At 42.6% G+C, this 20,714-nt stretch overlaps 1 protein-coding gene across 1 annotated transcript; it reads left to right on the top strand.

Annotated features, from left to right (window-relative positions):
- Positions 1-80: 80 nt before the first annotated feature.
- LOC123743054 (angiopoietin-1-like) lies at positions 81-20,324 on the top strand. Its single transcript, XM_082975738.1, has 9 exons — positions 81-289; positions 525-646; positions 748-989; positions 1,627-1,772; positions 2,451-2,552; positions 5,907-6,073; positions 9,506-9,636; positions 10,600-10,786; positions 18,512-20,324. Exons 1-8 carry the CDS (start codon positions 125-127, stop codon positions 10,758-10,760), a joined length of 1,236 nt encoding a protein of 411 aa, XP_082831864.1. The 5' UTR covers positions 81-124; the 3' UTR covers positions 10,761-10,786; positions 18,512-20,324.
- Positions 20,325-20,714: the final 390 nt, after the last annotated feature.

Below are 20,714 nucleotides of genomic sequence, written 5' to 3'. Positions count from 1 at the left end.
TGAGAACATGTTCAATGTTAAGCCAGTTGGAGAACATTCCTAGAAATTAAATGTGAGTGTGCAGAACACCCTGAGTCTGGCGAGAGAGGTAAATCCCTAAACATCCCTTCATACCTCTGTGTTTATGTGTCAGATTGAGAGATATGTGAAGGACAGTCTGAATGTGGAGATGGCTCAGCTACAGCAGAGTGCTGTCCACAACCACACAGCTGCCATCTTGGATCTAGGCACCAACCTCCTGACCCAGACTGCCCAGCACACACGGAAACTGACAGACGTAGAGATCCAGGTGCAGTATGAATCATATACAAATATCCCTCTCCAAAGAACATTCAAGTGCATGTTATGATATCAGTAACACTTACTATTTAATCATGTAGCCTACTCAGCAATTATCCTCATTTGATTGGATGAATAGGCCTATGAAGTACATTAAAATACATGGTGCCACTTTTAGCCTATATAGATGTCTATACACTTGACTGGGTGAATATGAATGATAGTAACAGCTTCCTGATGGACAGGTGTTGAATCAGACCTCCAGGCTGGAGATTCAGCTCCTGGAGAACTCTCTGTCCACCAACAAACTGGAGACCAAGCTCCTCCACCATTCTACAGAGATCAGCAAGCTACACGACAAGAACAGGTCAAATCAACATGAATGATTTTCTTCCCATGAACAATTCTGTCTTGATTTATTGGCTGACTGACTGATCAACTGATTTTCAAATCACTTGTATTGATCAGGCTCTTGGAGCAGAAGATGCAGGAGCTGGAGTCTGGGCACCATGAGGAGCTGGTCACCTTACAGGAGGAGAGGTCCAGCCTGCAGCAGATGGTAGCCAGACAGAACAGTGTGATCACAGAGCTACAGACCCATCTGGACCAGGCCACTGGCAACAACAGTATCCTGCTTAGCCAACAACAGCAGCTCACTGACACCGTCAACAGTCTGCTGAAGCTCTGCTCTATGGACAGAGGGTCTGGAGGTACTGGATGGATACTGGGGCCAATGTTTCCTGTTACAGAAAGTATAAATAAAATACTCTGGGGTATGAATATCATAGCATAGATAGTAATTATTTGCAGGAAGAAGGAGTTGAATTTAAAAACTCTAGGTAGGGTTAAATACAACAGAGGTACTGGAGGATATATTGTGCCAAATGTTCACAGGTTTAGACAAGATATTCTCTGGGCACAGATAAAGCCTATAACTGGACTAAGAAGGCTGGACTAACCCAGTGAGCACCGGCTGATGTCCATGGGCGTTGAGAATAGGTTGAAACTTGGTCCGGACCAGCCTTAATTTCAATGTCCACATGTTCTAAGTTCATAAGAAGATGCATTCCAGAACATAAGAACCTGTTCTAATAGGAGCTGACCCAGTCTGGGCTGTTAATTACATAAGAACCTATTCTAATAGGACCTGACCCAGTCTGGGCTGTTGATTACATAAGAACCTGTTCTAATAGGAACTAACCCAGTCTGGGCTGTTGATTACATAAGAACCTGTTCTAATAGGAATTGACCCATTCTGGGCTGTTGATTACAAAGGATTTTGGATGCATTCAAATTGGAGCCTAGCTGATAATGTGTTTGCTCTTATTTAATTATCTATTTAAACAGTGGTCCCAAACAGCAACCTTGCCTTTAAGCAGAGCGATTCATCTCATGAGGAGAGAAAGTATCGGGACTGCTCTGAAATCTTTCAAGCTGGCTTCAACAACAGTGGAGTATATACTATTCACATCAACACACAGGAGACCAAAAAGGTACGGAAAACTTGATATTATCTTCAATAAATATTAGAGGGGGAAAAGAGATGTAAATTCTATTAGCAGAATGTGTAATATAGAGGCATATATTAGATGATATACGCAGGCCTGGCTTTACCTCTGCATGGAAACAGCAAAAACAGACATGAAAAAATAAAAGGCTGCACTTTTTTTGACTGTAACCTACTTTAGTTAACTTGCAAGTGAAGTGGCAGCAATTAATATACGGTACTCTAAAGCAGCTTGCCAAAAGATTCAACAACAATATCCCAGGAACATGTCAGGTATTGGCTGGCTGGCTGGCTGGGTGATATGCTGGAGCTGGAAATACTCTTGGCTGGCCTCTTCAGCACAGCTACACAGCAGATGTCCTCCTCCTCAGTAGTGTCCTGCCAAGCCGCAGATGGCTGACTGGCAACAGTGTGTTGCTGTCCATTATCAGCTGTGCTGCTGTCAGTGTCCATGGTTACACTGAGCTACGTCCCTGGGCTTAGGACACATTCCGTCATTGTGGCCTGACCATGGTACACAAAACTAAGGACCAGGGAGCCTCATCTACAGGAGTCACTCCTTTTACAGGAAACAGTCTTTATTGTCATGATATGCACTGCATGTGTGAGAGTAGTGTGTAAGCTACTCATGTCACTGTCTTTCTGTCTCTCTCCCTCTCTGTAGGTTTACTGTAACATGGAGGCAGCAGGGGGAGGATGGTCCGTCATTCAGAGGAGAAAAGACGGAACCATGGACTTCCGGAGGACATGGAAGGAGTACAAGATGGTGAGGAGGACAGGGTGGGATATCCTCACAGCATTCTTCTGATGTTGGTGAATACATAGCACCAGGGATTAACATGGGTAATCAGGATCCCGGGACTGTACAGGTAACACTTTTCACGTTTACCCCCAAAAATACATGACAAGACCCGGGAAATTACAATAAAATTCCCCAATGTCTGCACTAATGAAATCCCTCAGCAAAAGATTAACATAAACATTTATTGGACATTATCCAAACAGGTTGTCACATGGAAGCCTTTAGTCTAGCATATTTGACACAAAGTCGCCATAAATTCAAAGCGCACGCATAATTGACACTGCCGGTCACGCTGGACTGCACACACGACCCGAATACAGTTAATAAACCCTACAGGAAACCCTACAGTATAGCCTATTAAAGAGCGTGTGTGTCACGGGTGTGCATACTGGTAGCGAAGTCAGGTGCAGGAGAGCAGAGAGTTGTGAACAGGCGCACACTTTACACTTTATTTAGGCAGGAGCAAACAACAGACGGACGCAACTGCGTCAAAACCTCCAGCAAAAATGGCAAAAGTGCAAAGCGCGAAAACAGTCACAAAAGCTATAGTTTACCAAAGAAATATACTTCGTGAAATAAACACGGATCATGGAAAACCAGCCTGGCGCGTCACATAAAACACGTAACACAAAACAATTCCACACAAAGACATGGGGACGGGGGGGGACGGGACGGGACAGAGGAATATATAGCAGTGTAAACAGTCCTCGTTAAGATGCCTTGATATTTAAACTATTTCCACTTCCTCTCCCTGTTATTCATGAGCTAATCTGCTTTCTGTATAATCATCAACTTGATTTAGCCAAATATGGGAGATATTCTGTCATCGTTGAAGGAGGTTATCTAGCAAGTTTAGCAACTTTGGTCATTTGACTTTTGTTTGACTGCCGTTACAAAGAAACAACACTATACTCAGAGTGCGCTCTGTGGGGCTACTTCTGAAATGCGCTGGCGATCAAAGATAGAATAACTATCATGACTAAATGTACATTTAATTTGCTCTGAAATCTTTCCATAGTGGCGCAGCCAAGCCGACAAGGTGGCACAGCACCCCTCTTATTTGGGGAGAACCTTAGCATAGTGACCATCTTGGTTTTAAAAGGGCACGTCTGATTTTTGCAGTATTTCCCAGGACTCTCGAGATAAATAGGAATTATTCCCGGTATTGAAACTTGGTAGATTTTTGGGAAAATATGAATCTCTACATTGCAAAACATTCCACCATATGAATGTATATGTCAAACTACAACAGAAAAAGGAGCAAGTACAAACGCATAGCACAAAACAGACTTTGTGCATCCCAAGTGGCACCGTATTCCCTATATAGTGCACTACTTTTGACCAGAGCCCTATGGGGAAATAGGGTGCCCTATGGGACCTGGTCAAAAGTATTGTACTTTAAAATGAATATGGGCCATTTAGGACGAATCCACTGTGTTGCCACTGCCAGCCCCATTAGGCCTTGACAGAGCCCCGTGGCTAAAAAGGCCTTGGCCTCTGGGCTGAGCGAGAGGGGACTGTCCTCCTGTCAGGGGCTAAGGAAGTGTGGAGTATAGCCTGGCAAAGACGCTGGCATACAACGGGTATGTGTTGGCTCGGTGACCCCTCTTTTGGGAGTGTTTCATAATGACACTGATGGCCTCTGATTGAACACTTCTGAGAGAAAATGACAGGAGAGAGGAAACTGTTTAAGTTGAGTCTAAACATGGTGTTCTTAGATCACCATTCAAATGTTGATATATTGTAAAATGTCTCTGGTAAAGAAAGATTAATTCCACGGTCTGGTCTAGTACTGGTGCTGCAGAATCCAACCTATCGCTCTATATCTCTCTCTGTCTATATCTAAATCTCTATCTCTTTATCAATCAATCAAATGTATTTATAAAGCCCTTTCTACATCAGCCGATGTCACAAAGTGCTATACAGAAACCCAGCCTAAAACCCCAAACAGCAAGCAATGCAGATGTAGAAGCACGGTGGCTAGGAAAAACTCCCTAGAAACTCAGCAACCTAGGAAGAAACCTAGAGAGGAACCAGGCTATGAAGGGGGGCCAGTCCACTTCTGGCTGTGCCGGGTGGAGATTATAACAGTACATGGCCAAGATGTTCAAAAGTTCATAGATGACCAGCAGGGTCAAATAATAATAATCACAGTGGTTGTAGAGGGTGCAACAGGTCAGCACCTCAGGAGTAAATGTCAGTTGGCTTTCCATAGCCGATCATTCAGAGTTAGAGACAGCAGGTCCAGGACAAGGTAGCACGTCCAGTGAACAAGTCAGGGTTCAGTAGCTGCAGGCAGAACAGTTGAAACTGGAGCAGCAGCAGGTGGACTGGGGACAGCAAGGAGTCATCAGGCCAGGTAGTCCTGAGGCATGGTCCTAGGGCTCAGGTCCTCCGAGAGAAGAGAGAAAAGAGAGAAAGAGAGTTAGGGGGAGCATTCTTACACAGGACACCGGATAAGACAGGAGAAATACTCCAGATATAACAGACTGATCCTAGCCCCCCGACACAAACTATTGCAGCATAAATACTGGAGGCTATATCTATCTCTCTTATCTCTATTTCTCTATCTATATATCGCTCTCTCTCCATCTATCTACCTCTATCTATGTCTCGCTAGCTATATCTCTCTATCTATATCTCTCTCTCTATAGGGGCAGCAGGTAGCCTAGTGGTTAGAATGGGGGGCCAGAAACCGAAAGGTTGGTGGATCAAATCCCCGAGCTGACAAGGTAAAAATCTGTCATTCTGCCCCTGAACAAGGCAGTTAACCCACTCCTAGGCCATCATTGAAAATAAGAGTTTGTTCTTAACTGACTTACCTAGTTAAATAAATATATCGTTATCTACTCATCTGTCTGTCTCCCTCAATTCACCACTGTCAAAAAATTGTAAAACAGAACGTAGTTATTTAAAAAAAGAGTAAAACACAGAACATAATTCTTTACAAAAAGAGTAAAACACAGAATATAATTCTTTAAAAAAAAGAGTAAAACACAGAACAGAATTCTTTAAAAAAAGAGTAAAACACAGAACAAAATTCTTTAAAAAAAAGAGTAAAACACAGGACAGAATTCTTAAAAAAAAGAGTAAAACACAGAACAGAATTCTTAAAAAAAGAGTAAAACACAGAACAGAATTCCTTTAAAAAAAGATATGACATTCATTATTTTTCTATAGCACCATGTGTTGCTGGGACAAGGCCCTGCGACAGACTGGTGTCCTGTCCAAGGGGTGTACTTGTACATCAAGCTGCCTTACACTACAAAAACAGAAGACAAGGCTTACAAGTGTTCCTGTGCTGTTGTGTTGTTGCAGGGCTTTGGGAGTCTGTTTGGAGAACACTGGCTGGGGAATGAGTTTGTGTTCCTGCTGACCAGTCAGAGGCCCTACAACCTGAGGGTGGAAGTGACCGACTGGGACGGACAGCAGGCCTTCTCCCACTATGGCCGTTTCTACATCGGCAGCGAGAAGCAGAATTACAGGTAGGATACCAGCAATGTGTTCTGGGCCGTATTCTTAGAGTCTCACAGTAGGAGTGCTGATATCAGCTACAGATGTAGGATCTTAATTTGATCACTCTTTTGTTGCTGAGAATTTTCCTGCACAGAAGGAAATGCTAACTTGTGGTGTATTTGAGTTTTAAAAAAGCTTCTAAAGTTTGTCATTTCCACTTTGAAAACCCAGACTTGATTTGCCCTAAAGAAAAATGTTTCAACCCCGACATAAATGTGCATTAATTAAAATCCACATAATAATTCTGATTTCCTGTTGCTGCAGGATTATTTTCCTGCTCTAGCAAACTGGCTCAAATTAAGATCCTACATCTGTATGTACCCTAAGCGGAGGAAATTAAGTTTTGTCGTATCTCTGCGCATTGTATCGTACCTACAGTACAGTTTTTAGGATCATAGGACATTCTCCACTAAATACGCCCACATTCCTACTTAAATAGTCACTCAACTACTCAACTGTGGTTGCCTATACTTGCTTGAGGACCTGCAGTATATTTTTAATGAAGTGGGAATGAGATATTGGACTTTGTTCTATCACTGACAATGATGTGCTTGGTGTTGTATTTCCATCACAGTAACGATGGAGAGGCACTGGTGGCTCTAATCATGATTTGTAATCAATGAATGTATACATTTTTCAGTTTGCTTGACTTCTTTGTCCATAACCTTCTGATTGAGGCTTCTAGGACTTCAGCAGATCATAATTCTTACTTTTTCATTTATTGTCTCTTCAAAAACATACTGGACAATCTTTTTGAGTTCTGGAATGGAATCAATTTTGGTCTCTAGATTCTTATTTCATGGCCATTCTGCAATACTTGTCATGGAGATGGTCCAAAACAAACTACTGTCACACAGCTTCTTAGGGAAAGAGAGGCTCTGCCTCATTTCACAATGCCATTACTAACTAAATAAAATGTAAGATCGTAAAAGGGAATTATATATTTCCTAGAATGATAACCAGCAAGCTTTGTCTCAATCTGATTTAGTTCACCCACACACGGACGTGTGATCACACAAACAAACACACTTGTACCATTTGTTTTTTACCTGGCTCACATTTTTACTAACCAGTTAAACAAAGAAGGATGGAAGGAAGGATGTACAAAGACCTATTAGAGTAACTCTTGAGTAGTATTGAGAGGGAGAGTAAACAGAGTCCATCAGTGGAAATTGAAAAGTAATTTACAGTACATAGCAGTCAGTATATACTGTGTTATCCGTTATTGGGAATGTATGTAAATAAATACCATTATTTTAAACATGGCTTATAGAGGAAGATCACAGCCTTTAAAAGGAAAGCTATTCTATGGAGTGTGGCATTAAATAGGCCTACAGCTCAAATCCAATAAAATGTTACTGGTTTTGTACACAAGGCTTGTGTTCCTAGCTCCAACAGTGCAGTAATACCTAGCTAAATGCTTGTGTTCCTACCTCCAACAGTGCAGTAATACCTAGCTAAATGCTTGTGTTCCTAGCTCCAACAGTGCAGTAATACCTAGCTAAATGCTTGTGTTCCTAGCTCCAACAGTGCAGTAATACCTAGCTAAATGCTGGTGTTCCTAGCTCCAACAGTGCAGTAATACCTAGCTAAATGCTTGTGTTCCTAGCTCCAACAGTACAGTAATACCTAGCTAAATGCTGGTGTTCCTAGCTCCAACAGTGCAGTAATACCTAGCTAAATGCTGGTGTTCCTAGCTCCAACAGTGCAGTAATACCTAGCTAAATGCTGGTGTTCCTAGCTCCAACAGTGCAGTAATACCTAGCTAAATGCTTGTGTTCCTAGCTCCAACAGTGCAGTAATACCTAGCTAAATGCTGGTGTTCCTAGCTCCAACAGTGCAGTAATACCTAGCTAAATGCTGGTGTTCCTAGCTCCAACAGTGCAGTAATACCTAGCTAAATGCTGGTGTTCCTAGCTCCAACAGTGCAGTAATACCTAGCTAAATGCTTGTGTTCCTAGCTCCAACAGTGCAGTAATACCTAGCTAAATGCTGGTGATCTTAGCTCCAACAGTGCAGTAATACCTAGCTAAATGCTGGTGTTCCTAGCTCCAACAGTGCAGTAATACCTAGCTAAATTCTTGTGTTCCTAGCTCCAACAGTGCAGTAATACCTAGCTAAATGCTGGTGTTGCTAGCTCCAACAGTGCAGTAGTATCCAACAATACATAAGAATACACACACATCTGATAGCAAGATGTTGTCGATAGACATGGTCGCCCTGTTCATGGCTCCTAAGCAACTTTGCAGCTCTTCAGACACACTGGGTTTCAGAGAGCCAGGCTGCCTTCCATAACTACAGTACTTAATGTGACACAGAGTCACTGTACAGGAGCCAAACACCTGGTCACCATAGCAGCCAAGCCACATTAATGATCAGCCTGAGACTTTGATGGGTCAGATATATGACCACACAGAGGACCACAGATAAATAGAGACGTTATAATTGATGAACACCAGTGTTCAGGTCAAGTTCAATTGTGATATGTAGTAATTTATTTCATGATCTGTGTCATTCATAGTCGTGTAATAGATTAATTAATTGAACAATGTTTGTTAAATACGTTAAGATCATAGAAAATGTGGTTTCGTGCTGTGAGGCCTGATATGTTGAACTAATCAACCCTCTCAAAGTGACTGTTGTACTGTATATATAATGGTCTAACATAGACACAGTATTCAACATAGACACAGTATTCAACATAAACATAGTATACAAGACCACTGACTAAAAATAGGGTCTCTCTCTTCCGTGAATTATCCATCACCTGGTTCTGGCAAGACCTCAAAGATGTCTGACTCATAAACCACAGTTGGAGCTGCTGCTGCTTGACATGCAGTACAGTAGATAGGGACAAACAATGCAGGAGGGAGTGCAAAGGGTTCACAAGGAAGTACACATACAGCTTGAGACAAACGAGGAAACCGACAATGTCCTCATAAACCAGGATTTTCTTTATAAAAGCAACAGGTGTGATTGGTTTTAATATAGCGTACGAGAATTTCAAAGACACTTATTTGGAAGGGTACATATTCTTTGTAGTAGATTAGAAGAACAGTGTGGCGGTGAATTTATGTCCTCAAACGTTCACACAGTGAGAACAAGGGGAGGTACATTTTTGCCTTAAGTAACAATCTGTCTCATGTAACCATTTGAAACGAAACATATAATATTAAATGGAGTGTCTTGGATTTATGTACAGAATAATATGAAATGCTCTGAGACCAGGTTGCAAGGGGCGGTACATATTATTTTGATTAGAAGAACAGCGTGGTGGTGAATCTCTGTCCTCCAGCGTGCACACGGTGAGAACAAGAACAAAGCATTCTGCAGCAGCTAAAGGACACTAGCATTGTGCTTCTGCTTTATTTCCCTCTGTGTTTCCCTGGCGACTGTGTCAGGCTGTTCCTGAAGAGTCACAGTGGAACGGCAGGCAGACAGAGCAGCCTGGTCATCAACGGAGCAGACTTCAGTACCGAGGATATGGACAACGACAACTGCATCTGCAAATGTGCTCTCATGCTTACCGGGGGTATGTCTGAGGTTAAAGTCCACATTAACCCCTAAACACATGCACTCTGTATGTACTCCTGTAGAACTGAAATGATTGGATAAGTAGAAGCTATAAGACAACAACAACCACCCACCCAGACTATGCTAGGTGAAGCATTTGTCATTTTGGTAAAACATTTTCAACCCATTGACCTCCCTGTCACCCTCACCCACTTTATCTCCGGTCTAGAAGAACTACAGAGCAGGCCAGAGCCAGTTAGTATGTATTCAGCATTGTTACTGACATATCAAAGCAGAGAATGGTATCTCAGCTGGTGAAGCCAGGTGGCAGCCCTCAGCATTTTACAGAATGATGGACACATGCCATGGCTGGTTTAGAAGTCCAGGGAACTGGCCAGCAGAATAAATCAAAATGACAGTGAAATTCCTATTAAGAATGAGAATCTACAATCTCATCAGGATTTAGATCCAGAATGTACATCAGAAAATACACAACAAACATACGTCTTTATCCTCTTATCAATGTCTAGACCAGCATTTCCCCCCCCCCCAAGTAGCTGGTCTAAACGTGTTGGGCTCACAGAGATTGTTGTAGACTATTTATGTTTTGTTAGTTGCCCTCATACTCCGCTCTCACCTGTAATGAAAGGTCAGAGGTCAGAATGGGGCAAAGCTATCCAAAGAGAGGAGTGCTGGAGTCTGCTCTAGTGTTGACATTTTTACATTTACATTTTAGTCATTTAGCAGACGCTCTTATCCAGAGCGACTTACAGTAGTGAGTGCATACATTTCATACATTTTTTTCTCTGTACTGGTCAAGTTCAATTGTTGACTACTTGGCGTTGCAACAAAGCTATCCAGAGATAATCAGAGGTTACAGGGAGGTCACACAGTGATGACTTTGATAGTTCTCTGATAGTGTAACATCAAGCCTAAAATCTATTTTCTTTGTTTCTCTCTGCCTTTCTCTCTATGCCTTCAGGTTGGTGGTTCGATGCCTGTGGACCATCGAACCTGAACGGGATGTACTACAGTCATGGTCAGAACATGGGTAAACTGAATGGGATCAGGTGGCACTACTTCAAAGGGTCTAGTTACTCTCTCCGTGCTACCACCATGATGATACGACCAGCAGACTTCTGAGAGGATCTTTTGGTGACTGTCGTTGGGTACGTTGTCCAGAGACATATTGGCATCATTAGCCATGTTTCCATCAAACAGTTTTTATGCGATAATGTACTGTCCTGTTGCATAAAAGAAAGTCACAACAGGTGTGACGGAAACACAAAATACAAGGTGGGATAATTGCTTGTACTTTGACTTGAGAAAAATTAGCAACATAATTTTGCTTTCTATGAGGAACTTGGATTCTGACTTTCTGGTGCTTACATGTCCTCTTGAAAGATATTGATTGTTTGAGACAGTATGCTTGAGCACCAGCTCTGCAATGAATCAAACTGTAGAAGTGGGTTACATGAAGAGGATATGAATGTAAGACTTGGTGCTTTTGAAAGACTTTCATTTGTCTCGCTTTCATTTCTCTTTTCATTTGACTCTCATTTGTCTCTCTTTTCATTAGTCTCTTTTCATTAGTCTCTTTCATGTATCTGTTGTGTATTGTTCTTCTATGGGTAAGGTATTCCTGTTAACACGTTGTGAATCAGTGTACTGCTCTCTTAGTCTGCACAGTGGGCAGAGATGCCTGATGGCCTAGACTGGATACACTTAAGAACACTGTTATGGATATTATTTGCCTATACAGTGGATTGCTGGTGTGTGTGTGGAGTGTACTGTGTTCTAAATCATTATGTTTAAGGCAAGGTGTCTAAGTGTGTCTCACCACACTTGAATATTTAATGGAATAGAGATAAATAATTGATGTCTTCACTTTCATGTAAGTTTTGTACTAATTTGCAACATCTATTGGGGCCTTTGTTGAACTTTGTGTCAATGACAAAAGTACTTTTTTTGTGCCATGAATTAAAAATATTCCCCCTAAAAGCAGTGCCAAGCATTTTTCTGCTCCATAAAGTAGTCCAACAAGCTAGACACTGCAGTGACTTCATGAACTTAGGTGATGTGAACTTCTGGCTCTGGGGTGGATTTTCCTATTGTTATGACGTTAAGGTCAGTGACAGACAGAGAGACATAACCATTCCATTCTATTCTGCAGGCTGCGTGTCAGGCAGGGAGGCTGTGGGTGGGAACCATTCTGAATGTCAGTATCGGCTACTCTTGCCAGATGGGACATTTTTGTCTCCACACACAGGTGTGTTTTAGAGATATGAAATATTTTATTTTTTAAATGGCACCTTTATTTAACCAGGTAGGCTAGTTGAGAACAAGTTCTCATTTACAACTGCGACCTGGCCAAGATAAAGCAAAGCAGTGCGACATAAACAACAACACAGAGTTACACATGGAATAAACAAGCATACAGTCAATAACACAATAGAAAAAAAGAAAGTCTATATACAGTGTGTGCCAATGGCGTGAGGAGGTAAGGCAATAAATAGCCCATAGTAGCAAGTAATTACAATTTAGCAAATGAACACTGGAGTGATGTACAGCTGCAGCGATCGGTTAGCTGCTTGGATAGCTGATGTTTAAAGTTAGTGAGGGAAATATAAGTCTCCAGCTTCAGTTATTTTTTCAATACATTCCAGTCATTGGCAGCGGAGAACTGGAAGGAAAGGCGGCCAAAGAAGGTGTTGGCTTTGGGGATGACCAGTGAGATATACCTGCTGGAGTGCTTGCTACGGGTGGGTGTTGTTATCGTGACCAGTGAGTTGAGATAAGGCGGAGCTTTACCTAGCAAAGACTTATATATGACCTGGAGCCAGTGGGTCTGGCGACGATTATATGTAGTGAGGGCCAGCCGATTAGAGCATACAGGTCGCAGTGGTGGGTGGTATATGGGGCTTTGGTGACAAAACAGATGGCACTGTGATAGACTGCATCCAGTTTGCTGAGCAGAGTGTTGGAGGCTATTTTGTAAATTACATCGCCGAAGTCGAGGATCGGTAGGATAGTCAGTTTTACTAGGCGGCGTGAGTGAACTAGGCTTTGCTGCGAAATAGGAAGCCGATTCTAGATTTAATTTAGGATTGGATATGTTTAATATGAGTCTGGAAGGAGAGTTTACAGTCTAGCCAGACACCTAGGTATTTGTAGTTGTCCACATATTCTAGGTCAGAACCGTCCAGAGTAGTGATGCTAGTCGGGTGGGCGGGTGCGGACAGCGAACGGTTGAAAAGCATGCATTTAGTTTTACTAGCGTTTAAGAGCAGTTGGAGGCCACGGAAGGAGTGTTGTATGGCATTGAAGCTCATTTGGAGGTTTGTTAACACAGTGTCCAAAGAAGGGCCAGATGTATACAGAATGGTGTCGTCTGCGTACAGGTGGATCAGGGAGTCGCCTGCAGCAGGAGCGACATCGTTGATTTATACAGAGAAAAGAGTCGGCCCGAGAATTGAACCCTGTGGTACCCCCATAGAGACTGCCATAGGTCCGGACAACAGGCCCTCTGATTTGACACACTGAACTCTGTCAGAGACGTAATTGGTGAACCAGGCGAGGCAGTCATTTGAGAAACCAAGGCTGTTGAGTCTGCCGATAAGAATAAAGAATAAGAAAGATAGATAAGAAAGCCTTGGCCAGGTCGATGAAGACGGCTGCACAGTACAATCTTTTATCGATGGCAGTTATGATATCGTTTAGTACCTTGAGCGTGGCTGAGGTGCACCCGTGACCAGCTCGGAAACCGGATTGCACAGCGGAGAAGGTACGGTGGGATTCGAAATGGTCGGTGATCTGTTTATTAACTTGGCTTTCGAAGACTTTAGAGAGACAGAGCAGGATGGATATAGATCTATAACAGTTTGGGTCTAGAGTGTCACCCCCTTTGAAGAGGGGGATGACCGCGGCAGCTTTCCAATCCTTAGGGATCTCGGACGAAACGAAAGAGAGGTTGAACAGACTGGTAATAGGGGTTGCAACAATGGCGGTGGATAATTTTAGAAAGAGAGGGTCCAAATTGTTTAGCCCAGCTGATTTGTACGGGTCCAGGTTTTGCAGTTCTTTCAGACCATCTGCTATCTGGATTTGGGTGAAGAAGAAGCTAGGGAGGCTTGGGCAAGTAGCTGCGGGGGTTGCGGAGCTGTTGGCCGGGGTTGGGGTAGCCAGGAGGAAAGCATTGCCAGCTGTAGAGAAATGCTTATTGAAATTCTCGATTATTGTGGATTTATCGGTGGTGACAGTGTTACCTAGCCTCAGTGCAGTGGGCAGCTGGGAGGAGGTGCTGTTGTTCTCCATGGACTTTACAGTGTCCCAAAACCTTTTGGAGTTAGAGCTACAGGATACACATTTCTGTTTGAAAAAGCTAGCCTTTGCTTTCCTGACTGACTGCGTGTATTGGTTCCTGACTTCCCTGAACAGTTGCATATCGGGGGGACTATTCGATGCTATTGCAGTCCGCCACAGGATGTTTTTGTGCTGGTCGAGGGCAGTCGGGTCTAGAGTGAACCAAGGGCTATATCTGTTCTTAGTTCTACATTTTTTTTAAATGGGCATGCTTATTTAAGTGAGGTGGTGAGGAAATTACTTTTAAAGAACGACCAGGCATCCACGACTGACGGGATGAGGTCAATATCCTTCCAGGATACCCGGGCAAGGTTGATTAGAAAGGCCTGCTCGCAGAAGTTTTGCCATTTATGAATGTGTTATTCAATGCATTTCTATGGGCTTTAGCAGCCAAAATCAGTATTTAATAATTTTTTTAATTTATTTTGGGGAATACCTAAAGGGGCCCTAAAATTCTAAATCAAATAGCTAAATGATCCATAGTATGACCACCTTAAAACAATTCCATATATCAGTTTACACCCCCCACCCATTGTCCTAGACTCTAAAGAAATAAACATTTTGGCCCTATTGCTTCTAAATTTAAATTCAATAATCGGACATCTATTTGGCAGTAGCTTAGTACTGATTATAGGACACAAGAGTTGGTTCAACTTTTTAAAGCTGTTTTATAACATTTCAAGTTCAAGAATGGTTGGTAGTTTGTAAAGTCACATTTCACAATTCAAATGTTTATTTTATTCCCCCCAGGAAACAGTGGTTGACCTGACAGGTAAAATGCCTTAGTTGTTTTTGTGAAATACTATAAATACCAGGTTAAAATAATTTCAAGTTTTACCATTTGAAGTGAAATGGATTGAGAGTTGAATTGAGTGAAATGAAAGGTCTTAAGTATTAATGAATAATGGGCTGCTGATGGTATTTTTTTCTCTGGCTTTGCTTGATCTTTTCGATATTAAATCAAATGTATTTGTCACATGCGCCGAATACAACAGGTGTAGACCCTACCGTGAAATGCTTACTTACAACAAAGCAGTTCAAGAAATAGTTAATAAAATATTTACTAAATAAACTAAAATAAAAAAATGGAATCAAGCAAAAAGTAACACAAATGTACATAACAATAACGAGGCTATATACAGGGGGTACCAGTACCAAGTCAATGTGTGGGGTTACAGGTAGTTCGAGGTAATTTGTAAAGTGACTATGCATAGATAATAAACAGCGAGTAGCAGCAATGTAAAAACAAATGGGGCCATACACACTACCCTCTGTAGCGCCTTACGATCAGATGCCGAGCAGTTGCCAGCTGTAGAATTTTTTGAGCATCTGGAGACCTATGCCAAATGTTTTAAGTCTCTTGAGGGGGAAAAAGTGTTGTCATGCCCTCTTCACAACTGTCTTGGTGTGTTTGGACTATGATGGTTTGTTGGTGATGTGGACGCCAAGGAACTTGAAAATCTCAACCCGCTCCACTTCAGTCCCATCAATGTTAATAAGGGCCTGTTCACCCTTATTTTCCTATAGTCCATGATCAGCTCCTTTGTCTTGCTCACATTGAGAGAGAGCTTGTTGTCCTGGCACCACACTGCCAGGTCTCTGACCTCCTCCCTATAGGCTGTCTCATCATTGTCGGTGATCAGGCCTACCACTGTTGTATCGTCAGCAAACTTAATGATGGTGTTGGAGTTGTGCTTGGCCATGCAGTCGTGAGTGAACAGGGAGTACAGGAGGGGACTAAGCATGCACCCCTGAAGGGCCCCAGTGTTGAGGATCCAATTGGGACAATTGTGCACCACCCTATGGGACTACCAATCATGGCTGGTTGTGATACAGCCTGGAATCAAACTAGGGTCTGAGATGCAGTGCCTTAGACCGCTGTGCCACTCAGGAACCCCAAATACAGTGCAGAGCCAGCCAGGAGCTGAAACTAGAGTCTTCTTGTTGCCTACCCTTACCACCTGGGGGCGGCCCGTCAGGAAGTCCAGGATCCAGTTGCAGAGGGAGGTGTTTAGTCCCAGTGTCCTTAGCTTAGTGATGAGCTTTGTGGACACTATGGTGTTGAACGCTGTAGTCAATGAACAGTAATCTCACATAGGTGTTCCTTTTGTCCAGGTGGGAAAGGGCAGTGTGGACTGTGATTGAGATTGCGTCATCTGTGGATCTGTTGGGGCGGAATGCGATTTGGAGTGGGTCTAGGGTTTCTGGCATGATGGTGTTGATGTGAGCCATGACCAGCCTTTCAAAGAACTTCATGGCTACCGACATGAGTGCTACGGGGTGGAATTCATTAACTTCTTCAGGCTATTGGGCAGTATTTGGAAGATTGGATGAATGAGGTGCCCAATGTAAACTGCCTGTTACTCAGGCCCAGAAGCTAGGATATGCATGTAATTGGTAGTATTGGATAGAAAACACTCTAAGGTTTCCAAAACTGTTAAAATAATGTCTGTGAGTATAACCGAACTAATATGGCAGGTGAAAACCCGAGGAAAATCTGTCCAGACATTTGTTTTTCTAATTTTCTCTTCTCACCTCTGATTACAATGGCTGGGAATGTGAATATAAAAGGAAGTCCTCCCAGATTGCAGTTCCTAGGGCTTTCACTAGATGTCAACAGTCTTTAGAAAGAGTTTCAGGCTTGTTTTTTGAAAAATTTGCTAGAATTTGTAGTTTTCTAAGCGGCTCCCATTTTGGCTGTAGTGTTTGTACTGCGTTCAGGTGAGTGCGCATACTTCGTTATTTATCTCCGGTAATGGTCTCTGGTATTCTCTGTCTTAAATGTTATTGTTTATTTACATAATAGGGTACCTGAGGATTGATTAGGAACGTTGTTTGACTTGTTTAGAAGAAGTTTATTGGTAACCTACGGGATTCATTTGTATGCATTTTGAACGAGGGAAACCGGTGGATTACTGAGTCTAGCACGCCAATGAAACTGACTTTTTTGGGATATAAAGAAGGACTTTATCGAACAAAAGGACCATTTGTTATATAGGTGGGACCCTTGTGATTGCAACCAGATGAAGATCTTCAAAAGGTAAGTGATTTATTTTATCGCTATTTCTGACTTTCGTGACACATCTGCTTGGTTGGAAAATGTATGTAATGCTTTTGTGTGCAGGGCGCTGTCCTCAGATAATCGCATGGGGTGCTTTCGCCGTAAAGCCTTTTTGAAATCTGACAAAGTGGCTGGATTAACAAGACGATAAACTTTTAAATGATGTATGACACTTGTATTTTCATGAATGTTTAATATTACGATTTCTGTCATTTGAATTTGTCGCTCTGCAATTTCACCGGATGTTGGCCAGATAAAATCCATTTTTAGCCTAACATGAAACATTTTGTTAACGGCTTGTGTCATGAATTCCGTCTCCTTCAACTTTCGACGAAACATTCGATGTAATTACTCACACTAAACTTACATTTATCTAGTCATGGTTGGTTTCATTGCAATCCTCTGTTTGTTAGTAACACAACCCGACTTCATGGTTCTTTTCGCGGGACGTATTGACCGAAAGGAACTGATTTGAACACACCAAACAATGACCTCATTGCACACCAATGATATGACCAGTGCTTCGTTGATTGACTGTATTTCGGCCCAATGACCACTGATTGTCTTAAAATCTAGCTTGGTAGATAGCCAATGAGCTGAGGTAAACGGCAATGTGTGATGGTTATATCCGGGAAGACTAGCCCTTGCTTGAAACTCGAGCGTAAAGACACTCATTCGCCATTGAAAATTTTACCTGAAGCAGCCACGCTGGTTACACATAGCAGTATTGTTTCGAGAGCATTTTCCGCAGTTTTATCTGAAGAATTATGGCAACTAAATCTGGGAAATCAAAGGCAAAGTCTAGGTATACAGATCTACACGATATTATCGACGAAATTGATAGAGAAAGTGAGACGGAATTACTACAAGATGAGTCAGATAGTGACAACAGTTTTGACTCGCAAACCGAGGAGATGTTTTTGTACGGAGAGGATGCAGTGTTGGACCGGTAGGTACTTCTCATGCCGTTGTTTGAAATTAATAATATCAAATATTATTCATTTGAGTTGTTTTTATTTTATTTGCCATATATAATAAGTAATGAAATGTGTAATGAAATGTGTAAAGTACATATGGCTCTACATTCTGTGTGTGTGTGTGTGTGTGTGTGTGTGTGTGTGTGTGTGTGTGTGTGTGTGTGTATGTATGTGATTGGGTACCCTCCTCTATATATAATCTGTGCCTGTGTTTCTGTATGTATGTATGTATGTATGTATATATTAGATATTTTTAACATGTATTTTATCTAAACATGGAATGGGGTAGAATGGAACAACACCTCACCATAGTGATTGGGTTCCCTCCTCTATATATAATCTGTGTCTGTGTGTCTGTGTGTCTGTATATATTAAAACATTTTAACATTTATTTTATCTAAACATGGAATGGGGTAGAATGGAACAACACCGCACCATAGTGATTTGGCTCCCTCTATATATAATCTGTGTCTGTGTCTGTCTTTATTTCACAGTCCCACCGATTCTGACTGGGAGCCCCCACTGCCAAGGTGCCCATCCCCCACTGAAGCTGGTTCATCCAGCCGGACCCCTGCTGTCTCCGGCTCCACACCTACCCCCGTCCGGCCAGGTGTGAAGTCAGTGAAGTCAGTGACAAAGAAGCGGAGGTGGGGAAGAGATAAACCTGCAAACAGAGAGGAAGAGGGTCATTGGCACTCTGTGCTGGAGGAGGATGTCGAGCCACTTCCTCCAACATTTAGACCGAAAAGGCCACCAGGACCTCAGCTGGACATGACCTCAAAGTACAGCCCAATTCAACTTTTTCAGCTGTTTTTCACCTCATCAGTTGTTGATTCCCTGGTGTTGAACACTAATAAGTATGGTGCTAAGAAGCAGGCAGGCAAGAAAGAGGGATGGAAGCTCATTTCCATGTCAGATCTGTTTTGCTACCTGTCAATGGTTATTTACATGGGTCTTGTGAAGCTGAAAACCCTGAAAGACTACTGGAAAACTGCTCCCCTCTATCAACTGCCTTTCCCCTCCACTGTCATGTCATGCAAAAGGTTTCTGACAATCTCACGGGCGCTTTATATCAGTGACCCAGAAGTTGATGAGGACATCGAGAAGAAGCGAGGCACACCAAGGTTTGATAGGTTTTATTTTGTGGAGCCTCTCTACCACAGTGTGGTTGAGGCCTGCAAGACCTATTTTCAGCCCGCCCAGAACCTTTCCATCGATGAGAGGATGGTAGCCTCAAAGGCCAGAATTGGCCTAAAACAATACATGCGTAACAAACCAACTAAATGGGGTTACAAACTGTTTGCTTTGGCTGATTCTGCATGTGCATACACGTGCAATTTTTTTGTTTATGAGGGGAAGAGCAGTTTTGCGACCGGTAAGGGACTCAGTTATGATTCCGTTATGGAGTTATTAGATTTTCAACTGCTGGGAAGGGCTTCAAACTTTTTGTGGACAACTTCTACACAAGCCCTACCCTGTTCACAGACTTGAGGAAGCTGGATGTGTGGGCTTGTGGCACCATTCGGACCAACAGAGTGGGCTTTCCGAAAACCAAGGTGAATGACATGCCTAAGCGGGCTGAGCGGGATACCATGAGATGGATTCGCCAAGATGGCCTGCTCTTTGTGAAGTGGATGGATACCAGAGAGGTGGTCATGTGCAACACCATCCACAAGTCCTTCAGTGGCGATCACGTCGTCAGGCGTGTGAAGGATGCAACTGGGGCATGGACCACCATACATGTCCCCATTCCTGCAGCTATAAAGGATTACAACAAGGGCGTGGGAGGTGTGGACCTGTCAGATGCGCTGATAGGTTACTACAATGTTCTCCACAAGACAATGAAATGGTACAATACATTTTTCTATCATTTCATCGACATTGCTGTGGTGAATGCCTTCATCCTCCAGAAGAAAATGGCTAAGAGCTGTGGACAGCCCCCCCATCTCACAGCTAGCCTTCAGAGAGCTGCTCATCCAGGAGCTTGCTTGCTACAGCAAGTCCACTGCATCACCTTCTGTCCCCTCTACCTCTGTCCCTTCTACTCCTTCAACCAGTGGTGTTCACCTGCCCAAATTCATCTCTGCAGGCCTGAATGTGCCTCAGGCCAAAAAGGGCACAGTAGGGAGGCGTCGGTGTGCACTTTGTCACAGGAAATGCCCCATCACCTGCACCACTTGTTCAGTAACCTTCTGCTTTACAGCAGAAAGAGACTGCTATGGGGCATGTCATCAGCAGCACAATATTGTGTAGAGGACTGAGGGTCTTCACAATATTGTACATTATACATTGAATGTGTGTAAATAGTTACCCTTGTTATTTAATTTTTTTAAAAAATTTCGTTATTTTTTAATTATTTGTATTTTTTTTGGGGGGTGGGGGGGTGTTAGAATAGCATTTTAGTATTTTGTATATAGTTATTTACATCAAAATGTATCACTGTACCAATTTGGCCACTTGGGTACATTTGGGCAACTTGTGTGGGACACCTGGGTGACTACATGCTCAATGTCATGTAGCGCACTCATTCCTGAAGATATCTGTCTGAAACTTTTCTCAAATACTTTTGCCCTCTCATGTTCTGTATCGAAATTATCCCCAGCATCATATCTGAATGTTTGGCTGTTCTTGTTCAGTTGAAAGATGATGCAACAACAATAAAAAACAGAAAACATATGTTTATTTCCTTGTATTTTC

This window comes from Salmo salar, chromosome 05, assembly GCF_965601325.2.
Source record: "Salmo salar chromosome 05, fSalSal1, whole genome shotgun sequence".
NCBI lineage: Eukaryota > Metazoa > Chordata > Actinopteri > Salmoniformes > Salmonidae > Salmo > Salmo salar.
Note: the sequence above shows the minus strand (reverse complement) of the source record. Positions and strands in the feature narration are given on the sequence as shown.

Excerpts from the sequence above, each read along its gene's own strand:
- LOC123743054 (XM_082975738.1), top strand. The coding sequence starts at position 125 with ATGTGTCAGATTGAGAGATATGTGAAGGACAGTCTGAATGTGGAGATG. Across the intron at positions 290-524 it reads TGACAGACGTAGAGATCCAG|GTGTTGAATCAGACCTCCAG; the intron begins GTGCAGTATGAA and ends CCTGATGGACAG. Across the intron at positions 1,773-2,450 it reads ACACACAGGAGACCAAAAAG|GTTTACTGTAACATGGAGGC; the intron begins GTACGGAAAACT and ends CCCTCTCTGTAG.